General features: G+C 32.4%; 1 protein-coding gene across 3 annotated transcripts in view; it reads left to right on the top strand.

Moving 5' to 3' along the window:
* Positions 1-27,443, top strand: part of LOC106068793 (uncharacterized) — a 51,687-nt gene that overhangs the window by 8,163 nt on the left and 16,081 nt on the right. For 2 of the 3 annotated variants that reach the window (XM_056036756.1, XM_056036753.1), the window contains exons 9-38: positions 1,990-2,079; positions 2,415-2,538; positions 2,635-2,757; positions 3,632-3,802; positions 4,638-4,818; positions 5,704-5,888; positions 6,699-6,821; positions 7,915-8,081; positions 9,219-9,418; positions 9,718-9,978; positions 10,373-10,473; positions 11,866-12,099; positions 12,305-12,542; positions 12,740-12,951; positions 13,813-13,969; positions 14,796-14,900; positions 15,080-15,230; positions 15,341-15,479; positions 18,922-19,053; positions 19,287-19,367; positions 19,674-19,746; positions 21,053-21,165; positions 21,685-21,844; positions 22,033-22,266; positions 22,620-22,719; positions 23,003-23,130; positions 24,132-24,313; positions 24,736-24,931; positions 26,086-26,237; positions 26,355-26,600. In XM_056036756.1, coding sequence (XP_055892731.1) covers positions 1,990-2,079; positions 2,415-2,538; positions 2,635-2,757; positions 3,632-3,802; positions 4,638-4,818; positions 5,704-5,888; positions 6,699-6,821; positions 7,915-8,081; positions 9,219-9,418; positions 9,718-9,978; positions 10,373-10,473; positions 11,866-12,099; positions 12,305-12,542; positions 12,740-12,951; positions 13,813-13,969; positions 14,796-14,900; positions 15,080-15,230; positions 15,341-15,479; positions 18,922-19,053; positions 19,287-19,367; positions 19,674-19,746; positions 21,053-21,165; positions 21,685-21,844; positions 22,033-22,266; positions 22,620-22,719; positions 23,003-23,130; positions 24,132-24,313; positions 24,736-24,931; positions 26,086-26,237; positions 26,355-26,600 — 4,759 coding nt within the window. The remainder of the gene's footprint in view (positions 1-1,989; positions 2,080-2,414; positions 2,539-2,634; positions 2,758-3,631; positions 3,803-4,637; positions 4,819-5,703; positions 5,889-6,698; positions 6,822-7,914; positions 8,082-9,218; positions 9,419-9,717; positions 9,979-10,372; positions 10,474-11,865; positions 12,100-12,304; positions 12,543-12,739; positions 12,952-13,812; positions 13,970-14,795; positions 14,901-15,079; positions 15,231-15,340; positions 15,480-18,921; positions 19,054-19,286; positions 19,368-19,673; positions 19,747-21,052; positions 21,166-21,684; positions 21,845-22,032; positions 22,267-22,619; positions 22,720-23,002; positions 23,131-24,131; positions 24,314-24,735; positions 24,932-26,085; positions 26,238-26,354; positions 26,601-27,443) is intronic. The other variant, XM_056036755.1, reaches the window with a different exon arrangement.

Here is a 27,443-nt window from a genome sequence, read left to right as displayed (position 1 = left end):
AGTACAAGTAGTGGGAATCTTTTGATAGATAGAAGTGTGATTAGAATAATTATGACTGTGCCGCTGATAACTTATCATCAAAGGCCAAGGTGTAGTGCAAGTAGTGGGAATCTTTTGATAGATAGAAGTGCGATTAGAATAATTATGACCGTGCCGCTGATAACTTATCATCAAAGGCCAAGGTGTAGTGCAAGTAGTGGGAATCTTTTGATAGATAGAAGTGCGATTAGAATAATTATGACCGTGCCGCTGATAACTTATCATCAAAGGCCAAGCTGTGGTGAAAGTACGACCATGTTTCACTTTATTTGATTTTTCAATCGCTCTTTCTTGAAAATGGGCGAGTCATTTTTAGCCTTGTAATAAGGTTTTATTTTTTTCTAATAAAGGCGGTCTTCCTTATAAACATTAAAGCTACAAATTGTGTTATAGGACTTTATTTCTATCGATATTTCATTTCTACATGTATATGTAAGTATGTATTTTGTTTATTGATATTCACTTTAGATATCGAAACTGGTGGGGGCCTCTAGTTATGTGAACATACCCGTCATGATGAGGTTCCTATAGCCTTAAAATTAATTGTTTGAGTGCTTATTGGAAATAATCTTGCATGTATATTTAGGGTGTGATTCTCTCTATCTCTTTCTCTCTCTCTGTCATTTAAATAAAAAAGGAATACATTAAATATTGCTCATTTAATGCTTTTTAAAATTACAATTTGTTTGATAAAATTATCAGATGATGAAAATATCAGGGGATGAAGTGACCGGGGGATGAAGTGACCAGGGGATGAAATGACTGGGGGATGAAGTGACCGGGGGATGAAGTGACCAGGGGATGAAATGACCAGGGGATGAAATGACCAGGGGATGAAGTGACCGGTCACCAAAGAAACAGGTGGGAAAAATAATTGGGGGTCATAAATGAGGGTTCACTATATTTTTAAAACATTTGCACCAAAAGAACAAATTTCTATCATGGCTCTTAGTCTCAAAAGGTTGAAAACCATCACTGTATAATGGACTTTTTAACTTTTCTGTTAGTTACATTTTCTTTTTTTTTAGCTGAATGCTTTTGTCTAATTAAATTAACTAATATGAATTGATTGCAAGGCCCCTGGTAAAACAAGGCTTGGGATTTATTGTTGGTTACATGTTACTTTGTTCAAGGTTATACCTCTTGAATTTATTTCCTTTTAAAAAGGTGTCCACACTTTCTTTAAGTAATTGTCTCATAAGACCAAATGTTGCACATTCGCCAACTGAGACCATTGTAGAAGCTTTTTCATTTGGATAAAAGTGTTGTTTACCCATTACTTTTTTATATGAATTTTATAAATTTGAAGTGCTCAAGAATTAAATTTTCAAACATGATCTTTTTTTTGTGGGTAATCAAAGGTTCAAAGATACTTTATCTCATCATCACATCCTAATATAAATAACTTGGTTAACCTTAGGTTAAGATTAGTAATGGCTCTTAAAACTGTTTCTCTTCAAAAAGGGAGAAATTTCTGATATTTGCGTATGAAAGATAAAAAGCCCCCCTCCCAAAAAAAATATTTTAGAATTACTAACCCAACTAGCCCTAAGCCCCTGAAACAAACTGTCCCCTGTGTCCTGAGCTCTAAATGGCTATGCTCTTCTTTCCTTGCTTTCTTTCAAGTTCTAGATCTAATGAAAATCAATCTCTCACAGTATCTTTCAATTGGATTGTTAAATCGTTAAACCAGACCAATGCATTGTAAACACATGGTAGAACCATGTGGTTTCAGTGCGCAATGCCAGTTATTTTTAGATTCTCATTTTTGTTTTGCATGAAATAGACAAGTACCAAAAACAGGTACACTGGCATAACTGTCATTTTGGAATATAGTGAAAAAGAGACCTAATGGTCTGTTAGTGTTATTAGATTAATGTTGAAATACAATCTTTACCCATGCTTTGTACAGAATTTAAATTGCTAGAAATGTGCTCATTATGTTTGCAGATATGACTTGTTCAAATTTCCCATGGATGAATATATCCCTGAAATTACTTCCCCTGATCTTATGGAACAACTCAACAATTTCCTTGATAAGTAAGACAAACATTTTTATTTTGTGTATTTACATCAAATATGTAATGTAATGTGTATTTACATAAATGTATATTACCATTTAAAAAAATAAAATCCAGTAATAGATAAGCATCAACTTTGATTTGCAAAAATTTAAAATTTTTATTTTTAATTAAATCTAAAAAAAAAAAAGATCCTGCTTTCCTTTTGTTCTAAATTCAGCCTTCTGGTATGGTCACTTCTTTTAAGGAATTCTCATTAGAAAGTTTGAAATTAATTAACTTTGTTTTGATGGCCATTTTTACTATAATTTACTTTTGCATTATGTTATATATTTATTTTGTCTACTGTCATAGGACCAATAAATGGACACAGCAGACAAATATAGAAGAATTTATGACATATCTGGTGGAGGCATATCATGTTAGCAATGGTTACTCTCTAGGCATCAGATTGCGAAGCTTGCCTTTGGCTATTCAAGTTAGTATAGTGATCATTTAGTATAGTCCTTATTTTTATTTGTTTATATTCTGATAGAAGAAACTTTACTGAAATATTTTGTAATATACTTTTTAGATGTTAAAGAAATCTAAAAGAGATGCTGCATCTACTCGTAAGTCAGTAATAGATTCTCTGAAAGAAGTTCTACAAGCTGATATACAAAAAGCCTTTGAAAGCTTCAGAGCCAGTATCTTGCAGGTTTGTGTTGTTTTGTAGATCAAGTCAATTTATTTAATTAATGCTTAACATATTCTAAATCTTAACAGTTTTTTTTTTTTTTTAATAATAAAGACACACACATGTTTACATCATCTATTCTAAAATAGTTGTCAGAAGTTTTTAATTCTGACTTCAGCACCTCATTACAAATGATTACATATTAAATAATGTTTTTATGTGTAAAGATAAATACTTGCATTGTAAGCCCCCCCCCCCCCCCCCAATTATGTTTTTAATGTCTCATTTTTTATCTAATTACTTTTGAAATAAAGCTCACTAGCAAAAAAATTTTATATAATAAAATATTTAAAGTGGATCTCAAAACCAAGGTTTTCCAAGAACATTAGAAAAACATGAACATGTATATCATCCATAACATGTTGACAGATATAAATGAACATTAGAAATCCTTTAAATTACATTTCGTATTAGTACATCATACTACAGTAAGTGACAATGAATTGTCTCAACTATTATTGATTGGACTGTAACATTTCATTTTAAAGGCTGACATACATAGTAAAGTAAATTTTCCCTTTCAGACCTTATTGTCTATAGGGCACATGATGTAAAGGTCATCTGTTTCTGTGGCCTATGGTTAACGAAGATGTCATATGACATGCACATCGACCAACCGCTTACATAAGAGCTGGGTGGTCACAGAGGCTCTTGAAAATGCCAAAATTAAAAAACCCAGTCTTTACCAGGATTCAAACCCGTTCCTCGAATCGGAAGCCAAGCGCTTTACTGCTCACCCCCCGCGCCTCACTGACATACATACTTGGATACAAAAAGTTTATGTTTTGAGTTGACTATCAATCAATGTTACTGATGGTATTATTTTACATTGTAGAGTTCTGACAAAAGCATTGAGCTGCGACGCCATTACATGAACCTGACTCCAGAAAAAGCTATCAGAGAAATATTCACCAAGTTTGAATTGCTGGCCCATGTCTTCAACTCTAACCCCTCTTTGTTTAAGAAGGTGGAGAAACTTCTGAAACATTACAACCAGTTTGTTAAAGTATGTGTTAGCACTTAGATTTCATTAATTAAAGTATGTGTTAGCATTTAGATTTTATTAATTAAAGTATGTGTTAGCATTTAGAATTTATTAATTAAAGTATGTGTTAGCATTTAGAATTTATTAATTAAAGTATGTGTTAGCACTTAGATTTTATGCAAATACTTTTTGTGTTGCACATAGTTCAATTGTTCATGATGATACATTGACTTTCTTCTGCTTTGAATGACAACAAGCTGTAGGGCCACATTGAGACGTTGATTTAGTTCAAATGTCTGTATGTAAAAGTCCCCACCAATAAGTGTGCCAACGATGCTAATTGCACTATAATAAGAGGACGTTTCATTTGATTTTCTGAAAGTAATTGTGAAAAACTTTTCAAGCATTAAAATGTATTTTTTCTACACATTTTGATGAGATTTTTATTGGTCATATTCCACATTTAAAAAAAAAAATTGCTTCATATCAATAAGTGATTTAGTAAGAATGTAAATTGGTAGGGAAAAGCTGCCTCTGTTTTTGTGCTAGTTGTCCCTTATTTCATCTTGTTAAGATCTAAAAGCTCTATTGATTTCACAATGGTAAACACTTTTGTTTTTAACATCATTTTTATTGTATGCATGTATACATTTTACACTGTAAATGCATTTTAAAATGCATTTTCAGTCATGAAAACAGTTATTGAACCCATGTCAGAGACAACCTTAGCAGTGCGTCAGGGACCTCTGAATATTTGTACGATAAACTGACAGTGACAAAAGATTCTCTCTATAGATTATATTTATGAATATTTTAAATTATGCTAATTTGTAATCAATGTTACTGATTCCTACAGAGTATCTTGGAGGTCCAACTCCCAAGGCAGCTGTTTCACCTTTCTGTCTGCATGTCTGACCTTGAGCTGGAAGAATGTGCCACAGAGTTCCTGGAAGCTGAGGCTAAGCAACAGCAGTTAAAGGAAGAGACTTTACAGTCACAGCAACAGCAGACACCAAAAAAAGTGCCTCCTACTAAAGGTCAGCATCTTTATTGCATTCTTTGAAGCTGTTGAGTACTATTAGTGACAGAATTGTTTTTCATTTCATTTTGTTAAACATAGGCTTTTTTAAAAAATAAAAAGTTAACCAAAGAAACGATAAAAATTAAACATCTTTTGAAATCAATCTACTTTTAGATTTGTCATTATTTATCTTTTGCTCTCTTTTTCTGAATTCCTATCCTTTCTTTTTTTTGTTGCATCTTTAAATAGTTAACTTAGTTTAGTAACCTTTATTAAATAATTTAGAAATCATTTGGAGAATTTCTGAACACACAATTTTGGTATTTATAATCATTGTAATGAAATTGAACAAGTTTTTATAAGATATCATTATTCTATTCTTATCAATCTAGATTTCAATACATATGTATTGATTTATATGTGGTTACTCTAAAGGAACATTTCGAGAAAAAATCATTGTGAAAAGGACTAATTCCTTCATTGGAATAAAATTGTATAGAGAGCTTATTTTAATCAATAATTCATACGGCTTGACAGAAAGGATATTAAAAAAAAATAATTTTTAAGCTATTTATTTTCACACAAAAAATTAGTGTTCATTTATTTTACTTTAGGGGCATGGTGGCTGAGTGGGAAAATGCTTGGCTTCCATCCAAGGGGTCTCAGATTTGAATTCTGGGATTTTTTTTTTAGTTTACATAACACTATTAGGTACCTGACATTAGTTGGGGAAAAGTAAAGGTAGTTGATTGTTGTTCTGTCCACAAGACACTCTTGCCAAATGTGGCCAAGAAAGAGATGACCTTCACATCATATGCTCCATAAAATGCTAGGCATGAAATGTGTACTTTACTATTTTACTTTACAAGTTCAATTTAAGTACATTCAATTTACTTCTCAGTGAGTCTGACAGAAAAAGTTCTTCAGTATATTAACAAATGCCTTGAACAAGGGACATTGAAGTTGTCTCACCTTGAAAGGATTGAAACCAAAGTATCTAATGAAGATTATGAATTTGAGTCTTTCCGAGACATGGGCTATGGAACTTTTCTGGAATTTATACATTCTGACCAGAAAATAAAAAAGGTATTTGACATTAAAGAATTTTATAAAATGACAAAAAAATGTGTTTTGCATACCTTTGTATCTGACATTTGATGTTTATTAATGATATACTTACTTAGACTACAGTCCCTGCTGCCTATATAGTGTTATGACATGATAAGGAATTAGTTATTTGTTTCGGGAATAGGGTAAAGTTTTACTTAGCGACGATGACGTAAAGTTGGTTAAAAAAACAAGAACGCTGTAAGTGACGCTAAAAAGAAGACGCTTCTTGTAGAGCAGTAGAATAGATACGGATTTACGGACATAGCTGACATCGGACGATTCCCTTCTTGATTATTAAATATATTTGTAGAACAACATCAGCGTCGACTACAAATTTGATTGTTTCGGCCTTTCGCCGATGTTACTGAAGTAGTTTGAGTTACGCATTACTTCTAGTCAGACGTAGATCTACACTAGATATATTTCCAAGAATCAACACCGCGCGGAAGCCTTAACAATAGGTTAACATTACAGAGCTTGAACAAAAATAAACAGTTTACTTATTTATACCTAGAACAGTTTATGAAAAATAACTTCAAGAACTTGATCAGTAGAAATGATATATTTTTAATTTCGCATAAAAGTTATGCTATGTAAAAGCAATTTTTATAAAGTTCCTAAGCGTACAGTTTGTTATTTGGGTAAACTTTATGAAATCTGGTTTAATTTTAAGTGGGCTTTAATGGAGCTTTTGGATTCTCCAAGTCCATTTAGCTACTAATAATAATTAATGTACTACAATACTATTATGTCCTTATTTATGTTTTTGTATGTGCTATGTTGAAGGTTTTAGAAGAGTGTGGTGGAGCTCTTCTAGGTTCAAGTACTGAACAAGACTCTGTGTTTAAACCCAGTCTTTTGGAGTTGTCTGAATTTGTGTGTCAGGCCAAATTGGCTGGTGTAGTGCAGGTTTGTTCTACTTTTCTCATATTTGTTATTGGTCAACTAATTTTAACATGTATCAACATTTTTATTTTATTTACATTTTAATAAATAAATAAGTGTGCAGACATATTTTCCATAATCAGCAAAAAAAAGTACATGATTGGCAAATGACAAGCTGTGAAATTCAAGGGGGAAAAAAAGATAGTTAAAAGTATGTTGTGTTCAGAGTTAATTTTCTTAATATTACTTTCTTTTTTTATATTAGTGGGCAGTTTATTATATATTCTAAAACTCTACAATTTTTTTGCTTCAACTTTTCATTTTTAATGAGTATGTAACAGCACATAGAACAGCATTTCATTTGACTTGTTGAATGAGCACCAGCATTAGTTTTAAGGTTTGTTTAGATGCCTCCTAAAAATATCAACTAAAAAAATGTGTGTATTTAGCTATTAAGTTTAACCAAAAAAAAAAAAATGACAGGGCTACTGTAATGGCCTGTCAAGTAGAAAATAACACATCTGCCATTATTCAGCTTAACATTTGTAAAATGTTTTTTTTTTTATTATTTTTTTTATGCATTAAAAATAACAAATTAAAAATGTGCTTGATTTTTCAAGTGCTATTTAGCTAGCTGATCCAATATTTTTTAGACTGATCAAGCCATTTCAATCATATTCGTGCATACAAGACTACTTTACTAAAAGAAATTATAAAATTAAGCCATGGTTTGTTTAAAGCAACATCATTCTTCCAAAATTATTATTTTTTAAATATTTAATTAGAAAATACATTTTAAAACTTTAAAGATAATGAATAACTTCAATCATACTGTACCAAATTTTAAAAAAGATTCTTTTGTGGCACAGGGATTTTTACTGCAACTTTAATGCCCTGGTTTCAAATCTTATCCATCAGAATTTATAGAAAATAATTTTTGGTACATTCTTGGTTAAAGAATGTTTGCTTTATAGATCTTTAAAATCTTTAAAAGGATTTTATACTCCATTTTGGTTTTTGTAGATTTTAATGACATGATAATGTGTATGACTGTTCCCTTTAAAATATAAGTATTGTGTTTGTAATTCAACATAATTGTAAAAATCTGTTTATTTAGAATTCATCTGCTGAAAGCTCTGTGTGTGAGCAGTATCATGTGAGTGATATCAGACATCTAGGTCATGGTAACATCAGCAGACTCTGCAGTACAGCTGACAAACCTGGCAAGCATGTCTCCTCAGAATACAACACATACTTTGAGGCAGCACTCTGTGGGAAAGTTTGGTAAGTATTTTACTAGTCTTTCAATTTGTTATTCAACTATTACTACAATTTTCTTTTTCACTTGATTTATTTAATAGATCTTTTAAAAATAGAATTTTAGAGCTAGTACATATTGCTAGAAAACAAAAGGTAGCCTTTTAACTGATATGAAAACATTTAAACATTTTAACAAAACTTGTAAAAAATATTCAAATGCTCATTTGAAGAAGGTTAAGAAACTAGATGGAGTTTAAAAAAAGATTTGAAATATATTTTATAACATGCACATATAAGATAAGATAAGATAATTTTAATTGATCCAATCAAATGAAAATACAGTTTGACTACAATTGACAACCTCTGCGTAACTACTGTACAATAACAATATAGATGAAAATACAAACAACATTCACACATGAAACACAACCTGCGCTTTATGAATTAGACTTCTATGTACGTCTCGATTTGTTCATATGTTAGCTAATATATATTTAAATATAGGCATGACAACTTTTGAAGCAGTCCGTTGCCTAATTTTGTCTCTTTAATTTTGTAAAAATATACTTTAGGCCAAAGTAATGTGTGTGTGCATGTTATTTTAAATATTTAATCAACCATTCAATTACTTGTGTCATTGGTTCATATTGCTTAACAAAAAGTTAAAAAAACAAAGAAGTGTGGAAGTGATTTTTTTTTTCTTAAAAGTATCTAGATTGTTTGCTGGATTACTGCCATCACATTGGTATTAATGATAAGAAAAATATTTGCTTTTTATATAGAGCATCTTTTATGCTTACAGCATGCTCAGTGTGCTAAGGTCCAATCTCTTTAGTGGACCATTAGGGAAGGGGTATCTGGGAGAAGGTTTCCATGCTGCCTTGAGGCATTTTGTTAATTACTATTCTGCTGGAGTTGGGATTTGAACTTAAGCCTCCTTGTTAGGTGGCCAAGCTGTAGCCAAGCAGTTTTGGCCTCTCAGCCACACGTCAGAGAAGTTAATTAGTTATTTTTTCTTACCAGTTCTACATACTTTTTCTGTTACATTTTAAGAATACTGCTGCATGGCTTAAAAATTATGTTTAGGTAGAAATGATAACACATCATGATAGACAAATTGAAATGTTTTTAGAATGATATCAATACTTTTTTTTTTTCTAGCCCTACAACACAGAGTAAAGGTCAAGTAGGTCTGTGTGGCTCTATTTCGAAAGAGGCTGCAATGGCTTGTCTGACTATTTGTCCACTACTGGAAGACTTAGAGACATGGAGTAATTGGTCCATGGTATTTCAGCCTCAGCATGGCAGACTCAAAGAGTTTATCAAGAAACATGGTGGCTTAAAAAGAATAGACTTGGAAGGTAAGGGATTTAAAAAGTATTGATTTCATGCCTGGAATATAAAAAAAAAATGTAATGTAAAACTGTAATGCTAAAGATGGTCCTACTGTATGAGTCTGAAACATGGAGAAAAACTGAAGCAACAACCAAATAAGTACATATTTTGATCAAAAGATGTGCAGAAATATCTTGAAAATACAGTGGCATGACACAAGTTAAGTAGAAAACACCAAACTGTGAGAAACATTTAGAGGTACAGATCTTAGGGGGTGTAACCATAAGTGGCTGAGTGGTAAATCACATTTCTCTTTTTCATCTAGGTGGTACTAAGATTGCCCTTTCTGACTTCAAAGCTTTGGAAGTGGAGCCTGGAAAATTCCTCAAGGTGAATGCTTGTGCATCAGTTGAACGCTTTGTTCAAGCATTAGAGAAAGACGATCCCCTGGAAGCAGCTGGTCAGTTGGTTTCTCTGATAGTGGCAAACAAAGGCATTGAGAATACCCCTCTTGCACTGGTCACCAACCACCTGAAAACCAAGTTGATCTCACTGCATGCTCTCAGTACTGCTGCAATCACTCCAGGTAGGTACTGACAGAAACTAGTGATTGCATTTAACATTGGTTCACTCCACTTAAAGTAACAGGAGTTTGTGTGAAAAATTACCTTAGAATTTCATTGTTTGAATGATTTAAATGTCACTGACACATTGAAGTTCACTGAAATATTTTGATCAAAGAACTAATTAAAAAAAACAAAAGTTAATGAAGTTTGCTTGTTTTGTTTTGGTGTTAAACTAGAAGTAATATTTCTTGTAAATGTGATTTATTTTATACACACACTTGAGTAACAGACTTGGTTTCTTGGTAACTAAAATACTTTTTTTTTTTTTTTGTTTGCATGTATATTTCACCTTTAAACTTAAAAGAATTTATAAATACAAATCTTAAATTGCATGCAATGTTCACTGTTTCCTAGGTGGACCACCTGTGTCTGGTACTGTAGACCGAGCTGTTCAGTTCATTACATCCATGTTGTTGAAACTTCCCATCAGAATTTGTGTGGCCATTGCTAATCAGGTGAAGAAAATGCCATGAGCTATATATCATGTTTCCTTACTAAAACTTAGAATAAAATCCTAATATTTCTTTAGCTAGTTTCTGTAGTAATGTTCAGTTGTTATAAAACAAATCGCTCAGTAGGTTAAAAGGCTGATGTATAATCTGAACTTGTATCACTCCATAAAGGCTATAATTGATTTGGACCAAGAGCAGACAAAATCCTTGTTTTCAAGAGAGTACTTTGAAACAAAACGTACCCTCAAATATATTTTTAGTTGCCTTCAAGCAAGATAAGATGCTGGAAAATTTCATAAATTTGAAATCTTGTGATCAGAAAAGCTGCAATATCACTACTACTCTCTAGAATTTGAAAACAGGTTTTATAATAAAGATTAAAAATAATATATTTGATTTTAAAGTTTAAAGAAGATGGCAAAATTAAAATCTTTCCAAACTTTTGCCACATCTGACTATTGCTGGTCAATATAACTTTTTATCATCTGCATCTCTCTACACATGCTTTTTTTTTAAATAAACTCTTCAAAGTATCTAGCTGTTGTGTAGTGCTCTTGTTATGCAATCGCTTACTGTTTGTCAATTCCAGTAGAAGAAATGAGCTGTTCACTATATTTGGAAACATCTGTGTTATGATTTCCTTGAACTATGTCAATGAAAAAGATTGCCATTTGCAACCAGTCATCCCCTATATTGGTTACAGGTTGTTGTTGGTTTGCAGCTCCAGATAGCTAATCCAACTAAATCATTGTAGGCATTTTATTTTATTAATACAAACTTTTAGCAGATACAAAGCTTTTGATTTAGATGTAGATATTACGTGATGTTTAGGTGTTTGCGCGAATCCTCCTCACTTTAATCAAAATTTTCAAGTGTAAGTCACTGTCATCCCCCCAAAATACACTAGCTCCAGCTGGAATAACCTACCCAGTGTGCAGCCGAACATTCCGGTCTCACCAGCCATACAAGGAGGTACAAAACCGCACTACAAAGCCCTCAGCCCCCTGGATGACAAAAGTGGTCATCATTAAACCACAATAGACAAACTATACTATAGATATTATGTTAAAAAAAAGTATAATAATGTTTAATAATTCAAACAACTCATTTGAATACTAAATAAACGTCATTCTATCTCTGTCTCCATACTCGAACTCAAACCCTAAATTCATTTGAGCTTCATTAGCTGTTCCCCCTATTTCTAATATCATCTGAGACGGTCTCACTCATGGTTATATCAGAATCAGTTTTTCCAATACAAATATACACATATGCACCATAACACCCTTGCTGAATGAATGCTCTCATACAGTCATTGCCTTGTACCGTCATAGACCAGAGCTTAAATCTTTCTCATGTAGTCTTACTTCATGCCTGTATTAACTCTATTTCCAGGTGCTGCTGGAACCATTAAGTCAAGTGGTTGGCTCTGCTAAATCCAAACAACAGATCATACAGGTGTGTCTACTCACACGCCAGGAACAACACCTTGAACGGCTTGGTTGTCTACTGGGTATACAGGAGTGGGCATCCACCATACAGAGAAGATTTGTCTTTCCAGCACACTGCATCGAAGAAACTGTTCAGGATGAACTGCTGGGATCACCCATTGCTGTAGATGATGATGACGTCAGTGCTTATTAAAAGATAGTCATTATTTACTTTCAACTTAAAAGTATTATTGAAATACTGTTTTCTACTGTTGAAAAACCTTTAGCTGGAACAGAATGCTCCTTTATAATGTAAAATGTTTTTGACACACACAGAGAAAACTCTATTACTTTCTGGCTTTGATTGGTAGTGTTCAAATTCAATTGTTTATCTTTATTTTCAGGATTCGTCTGAGGAGGAGGAGTCAGAGGAGGAGGAGTCAAGCTCTGATATTGATGAGATGTTGGAGGAAGCTGAACAAGAAGCCGCCAATCAGGTTCAAGAACATGACAACTCAGAGGAGTCAAGTGTCCAGTCAGAACAAGGGGTTGTAGCAGTAGCAGCTGAAGTTTCTAATGATGACTCAGAGGTGGACATAAAAGATCAACTAATAAATAGTAACACGGATGAAATTACTAATGGTAAATTTTAATTTCATTTACTTAGTCTTGATTTTTTAAAAATGCAAAAGTTTAAAACTTTGGAAATATGATAATCTGACACAGGTTCAATATTGTTTCACTTTGCTAACATTTATTAGCAATTACTTGTATATATTAGTACTTTTTGATAAGTTTCAATTATTTTATGAAATTTTAAATTATTTTCTCAATACTAGTTACAAGTGAAGAGAGCAATTCAGATGTTGAAATGCAAGAATGCAAGGAGACTAAAGAGGAACCATTGAATAAGCTTGAACAAGCAGAGGAGCCCATACAGGAAAGAGAATTAACTCATGAAGATAGATGCCGCTTGGTTGTTGATGATATTCGCAGAGAAGAGTTTGGGGTTGGTATTAAACTTGATGAAACTGGACAGAAGCTTATGCAGGTATAGTTGTAATATTATTTAAAATTTGCTTGAATATACTCAGTAAACTTAATGTACAACAGTATGACACAATACCTGAAAATGTTAACATCCACTATTAAAATAAGTCTTTGCTGGGAATGGTTATGAACAGTTTGAAAGGTAAAGTTTTCTAAGGAAATAAGATGAGTAAATGGAACCATTAAGTTATAGAAGAGGAAGAAAGTTTATTGGAAGTTAAAGTGAACATTTGTTCTATGTAGAAGTTAAAAGTTTAGTGTGCTGCAGCAGTAATGAAAGAATATAAGGCTCGCGAAACAATACACAAGGAAAAGTATGACTCTCACAGGGTTTGTGCTGAGAAAGTACTCGCACTGAAGTCTAGTGTTTCAGGCAGATGCTTATGTTGGTGCTAGCTATTCAATTCCAACACTCTCTGGTAGACAAATTTAGATTATGCCACACTGAAATTAAGCTTAGTTCAGGTTAAAAGTTCTACATAGAATCTCTCTACTGAGAGGAACTTAAAGTGCTACAAAATTGTTACCAGAGTTTCCTGTAATTGAGTGGCCAGCTGATAAATTCAACAATACAACTCTCAATTATACTAGCCCTAAATCTGATTTGATTCCTAGCACTCATTCCAAAGCCACACATCATAGTATTATAAAACTTGCTGAGCTAGAGACAATGTTACGGTTCAGTTATTAAAGATTCATGTCATTGCATCTAAATAAGTTTGTTTTTCACCTTAATAGAGCTTTGTAGATTTGTTCTCAGGTCCTAAAGAAGTAGAATGAATCTGGTTACTTTCCTATACACATGTTTGAAATCTGTTTTATTTAGTTTCATACACTGATGTGTTCTTTTAAATTTGTTTAGAAACAACAAGAACGTCAAGGGAGAAGTCTTCAGAGGTTGTCCAAAGACTTGTACAGTAAAGAAACACATTTTGTTCTGGAGCTCATACAGAATGCTGATGATAACAGTTACAATGATGATGTGTTTCCTTCTATAAAATTTGTCATTGATCACACAGGTTGGCTTTTATTTATATTTTCACTTACAAATAATTCCTGAAAAGTTCTGTTACATTTGCTTTTTTTTTTTAAAGTGAGAGAAAAAAAAGTATTAGTACTATTGTTCTAGTACTTTAGCAATGTAGAAATAATTGAAAACTTAGTTGAAACAAATGTTCTTGACTCTTTTTCTAGTAACTTTAAAGAATAAATTCTTTTGAAAAAACAGTAAATATGTATTAAAATCCTTTTATGATAATAATTGAAAGCTTAGATGTCCAGAAAATTTTTTAACTATTGCTCCATCTGCATAATAGTTCCACAATAGTCTATACATAAAATGAAATTTGAAATATATAAATGCTGTACAATAAAAATAACAATTATACCGGTAGTTTAAACATTTCAAAATTTGACATACTGACTTTAATGGAATAATTTAATTACTAAGGGAAGGAAATTTTGTCTTTTCATTGAGTCACATTAGTGCAATATTAAGGATAAAATTAATATTTCGATTTTTTTTAATGCAACAAATTTTTTTAGTTATTTTTAAGTATGTTTTCAAACAGAAGTCGTAATTTAATTATACAGTATATAAGTTTGAAAATAGATGTATCAGTGACTATATTTTCTCTGCATTGATAAATTCAATGTGCTGTATTATGAAACTATATGCACTAATTTCTGAATTTTTAAAGTTTCCTTCAAATAAATGCTTGTTTTTAATTACGTTAAGTTTTATAAAATACTGATTCTTACGTAAGAGATTTAATAAAGCTAGAATATGCAAATTCTGTAAATATCTTTACATGAACTTTACACATTACCGAATTACTGATCCAGGTGTTAAGGTACTCAACAATGAACTTGGTTTTGAAGAGAAAAATATACGAGCTATCTGTGATGTGGGCAAAAGTACAAAATCTAAACACAATTTGGGATACATTGGTTAGTATGTTAAGCAAACATTTTTGTTGAATCTAATGCTATTATAAAAACATTTGTTTTTATTTTAATGCTAGTACTCCTTCTTATTTAACAACTTCTGTCTATACAAGATTTTAAGTTTAATTAAAATTTACATGAATTTTTTTTATGGTTCTTAAAGTAATTAATTTCAATTTCAGGTCAAAAGGGGATTGGCTTCAAATCAGTTTTTCGTATGACTGGTTGTCCTGAAGTGCATTCCAATGGTTTCCATATTTATTTTGATGTAAACAGTGGGCCTATGGGATACATCTTACCACATTGGAAAGAAAACTTTGAATTGGATGAAAAGTAAGTACTTGTTTAGACATATTGCAATATAAAGTAATGTAATTACTATCAGAACTTGTTATTTTTACTGATTAATTTGTCACTTTCTACTTACTTGTTTGTTACTCCAGCTGGCAAACTCAGATTATTTTACCCTGGACAGAAGACATCAGACAACAAGTTCACACTCACGCTGCACGTTTCAATGACATTCAGCCATCACTTTTGTTGTTTCTACACAGGCTGAAAGAAATCACCATAGAGAATAAGGTAAATGCTTTTTGATCTTTTTTTGTAAAGTTTCTTCAGAAAAAATTTGTAGTAGTTCAAAACTCTGAATAAAGAGAAGTAGGATTCAAACATTACAGCCATTACAAACCATCAAGTTGAGTCTGATAAGTATATAAATATTTACATTTACATATGTTGTTAAATGAACCAAACAAAAAGTTGCTTGTGTTATAAATGAATTGTTTCCACATTGCTGATAGGAACATGTTTTATAATTAATTTACACAATGTATACTTTTGATCCAGGCTGTAAAATTTGAAATGAATTCTCTCTGAAAAATGAAATTTTATAATAGAGGGTGACAGTGGCGTAGCTAGAGTATATGATGCCTGGTGCGGTACCTCATCTTGATGCCCCCCCCCCCCCCCCCCCCCAAAAAAAAAAAAAAGCTAACTAAATAATAACATTACAAAACCTTACGTTTTTTTTCAAAATAATATGTATTCATTAATCAAATATTGTTAATTCAAAAAATCACTTTACATAAACATACTACAAGTGAATTTTACACGCTTTCTTGCCCGCAAAAGTATCAATTATTTTATCGAAATCAATTTTTTCCACCAGCTCTTGTTCAATGAACAAAATGGCCAAATTAGTGAGACGTAAATTTGTCATCGTTGATTGCAAGTAATTCTTGATCAGTTTAAGTTTGGAAAAACTTCTCTCGCATGTAGCGACGCTTATCGCAATAATAAAAAATATGCGAATCATGATGACGATATTTGGGACTGAATCATCTAGCTATTTTTTTTATAAAATTCAAGAGCTCACAGGTCCTTGTTTTGGAAGTTCGGAGGCTTCTGATGAAACTGTGACAAACCGTTGAAGCCTCTTTCGCTCCAGCAGAAATTCGTCTTTTTATCAATGTCGCTAGGAGTACTATCGAGATTGATTTCGACCTGAGGATCTAATAGCTGGGAAGGCGACAAAAATTCATATCTATCTGCTACAACATGAAGTTGATCGAATCGGGTGATTATTTCTTGAACAATCCTGTCCAAGGTAGAATAAATTTCCCTTCGTAGCTCTTCTTTGTGTGTAAGTACAGAGTAGTCACTTTTCTCACCAGGCATCTTTTACTTATGGCTTACACGTTTTTGAGGTTCTGTACTGATTCTCAGATCTGAGCACACGCTTTCGGCAAAGGTAATGCTGGCTTTAGCGATGTCCTCTCGATTACTACTTAAAAATGTGTCTAATGTTTTTAGTTTGAGTGAGCAGTCTCGAATAGACAATCCTTGTTTTTGAAGGTAGACTTGCGCATCATTAATTTCAGTTAATACAGGAGCCCAAAATCCAAGATAGGTGAGAAAACTAAAAGACTGAATAGCAACTAATAATCCACCTGCTTCAGATATAGTCGATGAATTTTTCTCTCTGCTATTTAATATCTCCAGAGTTTCTATAATTATAGAAAATGTATCCCTAACCATCTAGACGGCTTCTCCTCTGGCGCTCCAGCGGGTCTCAACTAAACGTTTAAGGCTAGTTCCGTTTATTTTGAAGAGGATATCCCAGTGGTGTGTTGAAGTTGAGAAAAAGGCGTGTAAACGGTCCAGTGTACCAAAATATGTTACCGAATTGACTTCAGCTTCAGCAGCTCGAATTCCTGCTAAATTAAGAGAATGTTTGAGCAGGCAATGAATAGTGCTTTGGGATTGACTTCTAGAGTACGTTATTGGACACCGTAGTTTTAACCTTTTATGACCGCAGCATTATCACAGCCTTGACCCCTGCAGTCCATTATGTTGAAGCCATCCCAATGCAGTTTCTCTATAATCATCTTGGCGATTCCAGCAGCATACTTGTCCTTTGTGTCGATGAAGTTAATAAAAGACTCACGAACCAGCACCCCGTCATTATCCATGACAACGTACCGTAAAATTTGGAAAGTTTGATCCAATTTTGTGATGTCAGGTGTGCTGTCAAAAATAATAGAGAAATATTTGGCTTGATTTACTTGCTGTATGATTTGTTTTTTAACGTGATCCCCCAATATTGTAATAAATTCATTTAGTATTTGTGGAGATATGTATGTATTCGGTCTGGAACAAAGCTTAGTTCGAAGCACATGCTCCCTCAAGAGTGAACCGTACTTTGATAGTAATTTTACTAACTCCATGAAATTGCCTTGATTTTGCCCTTCCAACACTTCTTCAGCTCGCTTGCGATGCCCCCGTAGTACCAGATTTTGCTTTAGAGAAAACAAATGATGTCCAAGATTCTCTTCAGGTAGTCTCTCCAGGTTTTCGTCTCTTGTATAATAGATCTTGGGCCGTGTTGTCAATACTGTTCCCTACTCTCAGGTGAACTTCAAGTTTCCTCCAAGCAAGCGATGACTGAATGTGAGATCTGCTGGTCTCATGTCTTTCTTTTTCGGGGATAACCTCCACCAATCATTGAATCCATCTTTGGATTTAAATGAAGATTTGGTACTTGATCTTCTTGTTCAGAAGAGTATGCAGGGGAAGCAAAATAAGGATTCTTTTTTTGGCGAATAACACATCCACTTTCTAAGAACTTCCTCGCCGTTTGACATTTGCCGGAAAAACCAAGCCTTTGAAAGCTTTCTAGCCTTTCCTTTTGCTGATTTTTGATATGTAACAGATTTTCACCCTCTAGACTCTTTGATCCATGCCGTCAGCCGTTTCAATCAGAGATTTCTCCGTCTGAGCTTAAAATGGTTTTGAGGCGTCAGCCAGACTAGTCAGTCATGAGCACTGTTCATCATTTTGTTTACGTTACAGTATTACAATTAACTAGTTAGTTAAAAAAAATCCTAGAAAACAAAGGTTAGCTTATTTAAAAATATTGACATTACAATAGAATTATTTCCAAAATTAAACTATAAAGAATCATAAGGAAATGAATAAACTAAGGCAGTTGTTTAGAACTAGAGTTTAGTAATTTATTTGTAAACTCTATATCTAGATTAAACCAGTGGATAATGAAGTAAAAAAAAGGTTGGCCTATATTCTTCTTTATATTACAGAGCATTGATCAGTGTAATAACAACATGTACCGTGTGTCCGAAATAAATCTAGTAAATTAGATTCAAACTGTTCTATAGCTTACATTGTATGGAAGAAATAGTCAAGGAGATGAAACAAAATGACTTGACTAGTTTATAAATCGTTAGGTCATGTTTAAAATACAGTAGTTTATGTTTGCTCGTGTCCATAAAATTAGTCGTTTTTACTGAAACGCTCTGGGAAATAGGAAATTAATACATACTGGGGGAATTTTGGTGCCCCTCTCCACTTGGTGCCCTGTGCAGCCCGCACCACCCGCACATTGGTAGCTACACCACTGGAGGGTGAATCTATAAACAGGACAAAGATATTTCATTTGAATTGGGATACTTGAATCATAAATCATCTTTAAGCATAATACTTTTTTTGTTTTCATTGGTGGTAGGTTGAAGGCTCCAGGATATTCATGTCTAGACAAGATTTTGAAAATGGAGAGATTCAGATAACACACAGCCATGGTACAGACAAGTGGCTGGTACTGCGCAAGATTCTTGATGCTACAAACATCTCCTTACAGGTTGTCTTTTCCTTGGGTTTACATTTAAATGTCTTTTTTTTATTGAAGAAACTCCAATGCCATCTTAAGCCATCCCAATTTATTACTGTATGCATTTCAATGTTTATCAATTATATAATAATTGTTTAGTCCCTACCATTAAACTTTATTTAGTTAGATAAATATACATGGTTCTATGTAGTAAGTACATTGCTAATGTATTTTACAATTCATATTTATTCTATTTGTCTCAGGCCAAGTCTGGTGTTGAAGTGGAGTCTACAGAAATAGCCTTGGCTTTTCCTTTGAAGAGTAAAAAACTTATGAATACTCAGGTCTGCTGGCATAATCTCTGCATGTTCAGTAGGCTCGTTTATTTCAAACCATAATTTAAAAAAAAACTACTAAAGATATTTTAGAAGAAAAAAAGTTTTTTTATGATAATTTTTATTGGCCTTTGTTGCTTTTAGAAAAAAAAATCTAATTTTTGTAATAAAATGTATGATTTAATATGAATATTCATGAACACCATTTAAAATAACAGCATCTTTTATTCTGCTTTTTATTATTATTATATGTCTGTGTTAATCAACATTTGGTAGTTAAAGATGTAACAATCCTTTCAATTATTGTCATTCCAGATGAAACTAGAAAAGCTTCCAGTGTTTGCTTTCTTACCTCTGAGGTCCTACGGATTCCGATTTATTGTTCAAGGTAAATTCCATTGTTTTATAAAAACTGACTTGTTTTGAAAACTAATATTCAATTAACATTATAATTAATATTAAATAAGTCCAATCAACTCTAATGGGTACCTGTCATTGGTTGGGGTAAAGTAAAGGCGGTCGGTTGTGGTGCTGGCCACATGACAGCCTCATTAACCAAGGGCCACACGAACTGATGGCCTTTACATCATCTGCCCCAGAGATTGCGAGGTCTTAACTGTGTACTTTATTTTTTTTTTAAGAAAATATATTTTTATTGTTCCAAATAAATGGAAATTCAGTTTGACTTCATTTGTCAACGTCAGCATTACTACTAGGAGAATAAGTATATGAATGTAAATACAAACAACATTCTCAAAAATAAAATTAAAATCATACACAGACAACCAGGGCTTGATGAATTGTTCTATATACTCAGGGCCAGATTTAAGTTAGTGGAGGCCCTAGGCATCATTTTTTGTGGAGGCCTTTTCACTTTTGCCATATTTTGGAAGAAAGAAAGAAAGTACTTGTAAATTTAATCTTGTTTTCATGTTGTTTTTTTTAATATGCAAATATTATTAAAAAAAAAAAAGGATATTTTTGAGTTTATGGAGGGTAAGGCTCTGGTTTGATGCACTGCCATACATCTGTAGCTGCATTGATATATTATGAGCATGCTGCAAGCAGATACTTCTTAACCGTGACAGTGTTGTCAACCATAACATTTAAAGTTCTGTCTATAAAAATTTTTTTTTCAAAAAAAAAAAAAAAAAAGAGTAAAAGATTTTGACCTGTCAAAATATGGATATTTAAAAAATCTTTATTGTAGGGGCCCATTTCTTTAGTCCCCAGGGTAGTTGCTCAGTCTACCCTCCCAAATCTGGCCCTGTATGTATTTCTTGGGAGATGAAATAAGACCTTGAAACACTCTGAAAGTGGAAATATAAATCTGTTCTAGCCTTAATGGAGAGGAGCAAAACATTTTGTCAAGATCTGATGTAACTGTGGTTTGATGGGTGCAAATTGTGTTTAAGGAATTTATGTTTTGGAAAGGCATATTATAAATAAAACTCAATAAATAAGTAGAGAAACATCAGCAGCAAAGACATTAATGGTTTTAACATTTTTTAGTGAAAGCAAATTATATTTTTGATACATTATTTGCATATTTGAATTACATTTTAGTTAAATTTTAGTGTTGAATGCAATATACTTTAGAATCGCAACATACTTCCTTACTTCCTGCTGTAGTGTACAAAACATTTAACATCCTTAAGTCCTATAGATCTTTCATGTAGTCATCTGTTTTCTAGGAGACTTTGATGTACCATCTAGCAGAGAAGATGTGGACAGAGACAGTTTCTGGAACCAATGGCTGAGAAATGAAATCCATGTTCTGTTCATTGAGGCTCTTCAGGCTTTTAAGGTTGTTAATTTTTTAGTTTAGTTTTAGTTTTTTTAGTTTCTTTTTTTTTTTTTGTATGCGTTTGAATTTTTTTTTTGTTAAATGTAACGTACATTTTCTAATATAAATGCTAAGGTTTTGTAATCTATATCTTAAACAAAAGTAAAACCAGCATCAGAAAGACTCCAATCATATTTGACAGGCAGCTATTGGTTTCAGCTTTTTATGTCTGTGCCTCAATTTTTTTTTTATTTCATTGCGGTTCACTTTTCACACACACAAAAAAAGAAAGCCTTTCAGTTTTAATATTAGAAAAATTTATTTTATACTAAACTAGTAAGAAAAAAAAACAAAAAAAATTGTTTAGAAAATAGACATTAAGATGGAAATTAGCTTATCAAACCTTAACTGCAAACGTAAAAAATAATGAATCATTTGGGCATTGTGCTGAATATTGATATTAAAAAGAAATAATTTTTTTTTGTTCTCTGATATACATACATTGCCTTACAAATGTTACATTTTTATTTTTACCATTAGACCAGAGAGGATCTGACACCAGTGGAAGCTCTAATTCAGTATTTGCAGTTCATTCCACTTGAAGGAGAGGTCATGGCTTTTTTTAAACCAGTAGCATCACAGATTTTAGATCAACTGAGAGCTAAAGAATGCATGCCAGTTTTAACAGCTGACAAAAAAAGTAATAAAATAAGTCATTATTCTAAAAAGGAAATAAAAACATTAAGTGAAAATTTAAAAAAACTTATTATGTCACATTTCTCCTTTTTTTAGTGTCAAAAGTTGAGTGTCTGAGAAATGTTTTTTTTTTTTCTAATTTTGAAAACATTGAACAATTTAAAAACAATCAATATTTCTGATTTATTTCAGCTGTTGAGTGGAAGATGCCATCAAAGACTGTGATATGTCATGACACTCTGGTACTTGACATTGTCAGTCCACAAGTCTTGCATCAATACTTAGACCTGAACTACCTTCACCCAGATATTGCAGCTTTCCTTAAGTTAAATGAACCACTGACCAAAGCTCTGGGTATAGAGTCTGTGACCACTGAACATCTTCTACACATTGGTAGTTCTCTAGCACAGTATTGGGATGGTGCAGGTAAGTTTTACAATGTATAAGCCAACACATTTGTGGCTATGTTTTAGAAATATGGTTGGAACCAAGCTTCTTTTTTAATCTCAATCTACTTTGAACTAAACAGGAAGTGACTGGAAAGTGACTATCTGGGATCAAACTCCTTTTTTTTTTTTTTTTTTTCTGTTCACAAGGGTATTTCAAATTTCAAGATTTATTATGCTTAAACTATAAGCTATCTGCACTTGAATCGTAATTCTCTAGTTCTAGGAATGGGACATTTAAAAAAATTATTATTTTATCTTTACTACTCTGTTATGTCTGTTTTGTCATTTTAATTAATTTCATTTATATAACATTGTCTTTTATCCTTGAAGATCATGTGACTGAAATTGCCAAATGGTTGGCCTGTGTGTATCGCAGTTTGGATGACTTCCAAGAAAACACAGAGACATTACAAGAACTCCAGAAAATGAGGTCAATGAAATAATTATTTTTCAATCCATCTTTTTATTTTTCCTGATGTCAAAAAATAGTCTACTTTTAAAATCTCAGAGATAATAACTCAGCAGGACAAATGTTTGTCAAAGACTCTCTTCGATCTTTCAATAGAAGCACAGACAACAAAAGGAGGGCATCTTGCCGTCTTTGGCAGACTGTTCAGATAGAATACACGGGCTTGCATTCTTTTGTTGTAGAAATAAAACTGTTTGTTTAATCAATGATGCATATTGTTTCAATGTGCATTTTTTTATTTCAGAATTATTCCGCTCTCCAATGGCAGCTTAGTGTCATTGTCAGATATGACAGTCTTTATGCTGTTAGATACACAAGGGACACAACCACAACAATCAGTCAAGAGTAAAAAAACAGAAAACAACAAAGGTGGTCAGTGTTTCTTACATAGAAAGTCAATGTTTTTAGAATATTTAGGGTCTGGTGGACATATACTAGGTAGTTACTAATTCGTTTCATGCACAAAAAATGTTTAAATATTCTTGCTATAACTTGCTTGGAAATGGGGAAAATAGACTATTTAACACTTGAGGTCCTGCTTCTTGATGGAGCCTGTATTATAAGTTCTCAATCTAATGTGAGGAAGATAACATTTTTTTTCTTACTAAATCTTTTGAGTTATATAATATATATGTCAGTGGCAACCAACCTTTTTCAGTCTGGGACCAGATACATTTCCAACATGTCATAGGGCCACATCAGGGCAAACAAAATTGTAGAATCTGATCCTTTATAGCTTCCTTATACATTGGGCAGACGTTTGGAAGGGCTGGTTATGTACTGGATCTGGCCAAAGAGCTGTATTTTGAACATCTTATGTATTGCTTTTATTTGTTCAATAGAAAATAGTGGTTGTTCTAATATGCTAAGTTTTGTAATAAGTATGAGCTAAGGAATTCTTTAAAATATCAAAAGTGAAGGTTGTTAGGCAATCCCACTCTGAGTCTTATGCAGATAAAACCAGACAGAGGTGGGACTCAAATAACGAAATCAAATAAGACAGGCAAAAAGCCAACAATACAAGTTGATAGACACTGATAGTGAATCTTGAACAAGAAGTTTAATAATAACAAAGGAAACCATAGAATGTCGTCAAGCTAAATCTCTATGTCCATAAAAACAGTCTTTCAGAAATATTCTGTTTGCATTTTGTCACTCTTCCTGAAATCCCCGTCTTGTTTTTACTAGTCGCATCATTGTCTCTAAGTCAAAACATTCTTTTTCTATGAAACAAATAACTAATTCATACTCTTGCCATAACAAGAGCATGTTAAGGTTAGAGTTAAAGATTGGGCAGCAAGAATACTGCAACATTAGGTCTTACTATTGATCCCAATCTCTCATTGTATTATGTGTGCTTACATTTGGACCAGATCCTTTACTGAACTTAAAGAAAGATTTGAACCTTGTACATGGTGACCTGATCAGCACTGGGGATAATGAGGTCAACTCACAGGTGGTCAAGCTGTTGTTGAAACTGGGAATCAAGCAGCTGACTGCTCATGACTTGATTCACAGCCACATTCTGCCAGTCTTTAAATCTGATGCCTGGAAGGTCAGTTCAATTTGTAAAAGTTGTATTTCTTATACTGATTGTTTAGTAGCTGAAAACATTGGAGCCTTTCAACTAAAAGTTTTCCACTTTGAATTTTTTTGAATTAAAATTTTTCAAAGTAAGTAAATGTTGCTTAATAAAAAAAGGATTACTAAAAGCAAGTTCTTCACTTGCCAAGATGTCTGAGGATCTACATCCTGTTGGTGATGGTGAATAAATCTCCTAGCACGATTTATAAAGTGATCTCAGAAGCTAAGGAAGGTTTTCTTTGAGATATGTCACAATATTTGTTATAATATTTGTGTGGTTGTTACTTATTTACTATAAAATACATGTGATGAATGCTATTTATTTATAAAATGTTTATTTATATTTATTAAAAAAATGTATTTTTACTCAGTTCTGTTTGTTTCATTATAAAGGACAAAAGGAAAGATGTTCTAGTCAGCTATTTAGTCTACATTAAGACTGAACTAGAGAAAAACTCATCTGTTGTAGACAGAAGTGAGCTGTCTGTGGTCAAGCTGGTCACCAACCATGGGATCAAGTCACCAGCTGATGATGTCCACTTTCCTACACTGTACGGAAATAGCATTGACTTAATAAAAACTTTTCCAGGTTAGTAGTTCATTTTATTTCAAGAAAAACACCTGCTCTTCCACTTGATTCTAATTTGCAGGAAAAACTCAACACCTGCAAACTGCAAAATTTCATATTAACTGATTAAAGGACATGAGAGCTAATAATAAGAAAAAAAATGTTCTCTTCTTATGCTAATAATGAATTTGAATTAGTAGAAAATAAAGAACAATTTGTATCCATCAATAATGATCTTCGCATGCTATAATGAACATGAAGATTACAAAGCTGCATTTCTTGCTCACTTGTAGTGAAACATGACAGCATTGGAAGACTAAAATGAAGATGCTGCCCACCAATAATCTGGTGCAAAGCAAGTTGCCAAGAAATGTAGCAATGCCTCATGTAGAGGGAAATGAAGGTCCCTTTGCTGCAATTTTGTAACAGTTTTTTTTGTGTGCATTCCTTTCAAAAGAATATGTCAGAGCAAACTGGATAAAATCTTTAAAAAAGACTAATTTTTTTTTACTTTTTAGAATGTATTATCTTTCCTTGGGTAATGTTTAAAAAGGTCTGAAAGACACTGTCTTGTAAATGTATCATACAAAGGAATAAAGTTCACAAGCAATACTTGTTTCTTGTTTTACAAAAGTCATTTCAATACTGTACATCACACATTTATTGTCTTCTGAGATAGAATAAGCTCATATTCAGCCAAGTTGTTTATTAAAACCAAATTGGTTATGCCCCAATGTAGTCCTTTAAATCAAACTTAACTTATTAAACTATATTAATGTTATGCTCTATTTTATTTTTGGTCAAATTACAAGGCTACTTTTGTCAGAATTTAAGTTTAAGAAATGACTAGCTGTTTGTATTTATATATCTAATACTTCATATTTGTTGGGAAAAGTGAAAGTAGTCATTAACTTTTGTACACAAGGTCAAGTTTTAATCTACATTAAAGATCGCTTGATCTCTTAAGTGTATTTAACTTGTATATACAAAACGTTTTAACTTTTGGACATAAGGTCAAGTTTTAATCTACATTAAAGATCACTTGATCTCTTAAGTGTATTTAACTTGTATATACAAAACGTTTGATATAAATTAATGTCCAGTTTTATTTTCTATATGTTGGCACTATATAATCCATGACCAGTTGAATTGTAATCTATACTATTTTTATTAAGTGCTGGATTGGATATTGGTGGACACTAGTTATCTTCCAAGTAATCCAACTCAACCAGACAGACAGTCATGGCACAAGTTTCTTAGTGAATTGGGAGTAACTGACTTTTTGAAAGTCAGTAAAGTTGAAAAGTCATTTGACAAGAGTAATATAGTAAGTTGTGTTTGCAGTTTGACTATAGCTATTACAATGCAATTTTTAATTTGATTTCAAATGCAACTTTTTTAACATTTAAAAAATCATTAAAAATTTGTTGTTTCACTATATTAGCATGAAACTGCCTGGTCTGCAATGAAAGAAATATGGCCAGATTCTGCTGATGGCTACAGCATTACAGATCTCCAGTGTGAAGAGTTCCACAAGCTTGTAACAGCCAATGTAAAACCTGATGAATTGATTCCACAGATGGCCAAACTTTATGAGTACATAGATATCCACTGGAATTTAAAGTACAAACTTTGTTTGGACACGCAGCTTAAATCAGGCTCAGGACAAGTTCTTAAAGATATTATTCCGGTGAGATAACTATATTGTAAAGCTCTTTGTGTGGTAATTTTAATATTAAGTTCAGGCTTTCCCAATTACTTGAATATAATTTTTATGACACTCATTGTGTACACTGTTTTTACATTTTAAAAAATGCTAAATGTATTTACATGGATGCAACAATTTTAGGGTACAACAAAATATTTTTAATTTAGATCTGAAATTTAGGTTTCAATAATTATGTGACCTTTTATTAAAACAAACCTTAACATCAGAAATGTAAGTATAAATCTGTGGGCAAAAACTTTCTAAGCCACCAAAGAAACATGTCAAAGATTATATTTATGTGAAATAAAAAGTAAAAAATCAAATAAAATTTTACCCCAACAATATTCTTTATAGAAAAAATTAAATAGTAAAATAAAAATCTCAAAGAGATGGTACAGTCAGTCTTAAAGGGAAACTCCGATAGTTTTTCAAATTTTAGTTATTGACTTATTTAAATTCTGCGTAAAAAGTTGTAATAGTAAACATTATATCATTTTTTATTTAAATGCCCAGAAAATTTTATATTTAATAAATTAGACAGAAAATTCTTCACGCCCCCCAAAAAACGTGGTTCTGCGAGATTTTGTTTTAAGTTATTTCATGCGTCACTTCCCTAAACAATACTGAAAGAGAAACTTGATTTAACCAATCGTATCGCTTCATTCTTACAGTAGCTGTTAGGCTGTTAGGCTTAGTGACGGCCTAGTCCAGGGCTATGATACAGTTATATATATAAACATGTATAGATAGATCCAAAAGCATTAGGATAACCAACTTGAGAAAAAAAAGTAACATTTTCATCTAAGCTACTCCCTATCCCTAGAA

This window comes from Biomphalaria glabrata, chromosome 7 (genome assembly GCF_947242115.1).
Source record: "Biomphalaria glabrata chromosome 7, xgBioGlab47.1, whole genome shotgun sequence".
In the NCBI taxonomy this organism is placed as follows: domain Eukaryota; kingdom Metazoa; phylum Mollusca; class Gastropoda; family Planorbidae; genus Biomphalaria; species Biomphalaria glabrata.
Note: the sequence above shows the minus strand (reverse complement) of the source record. Positions and strands in the feature narration are given on the sequence as shown.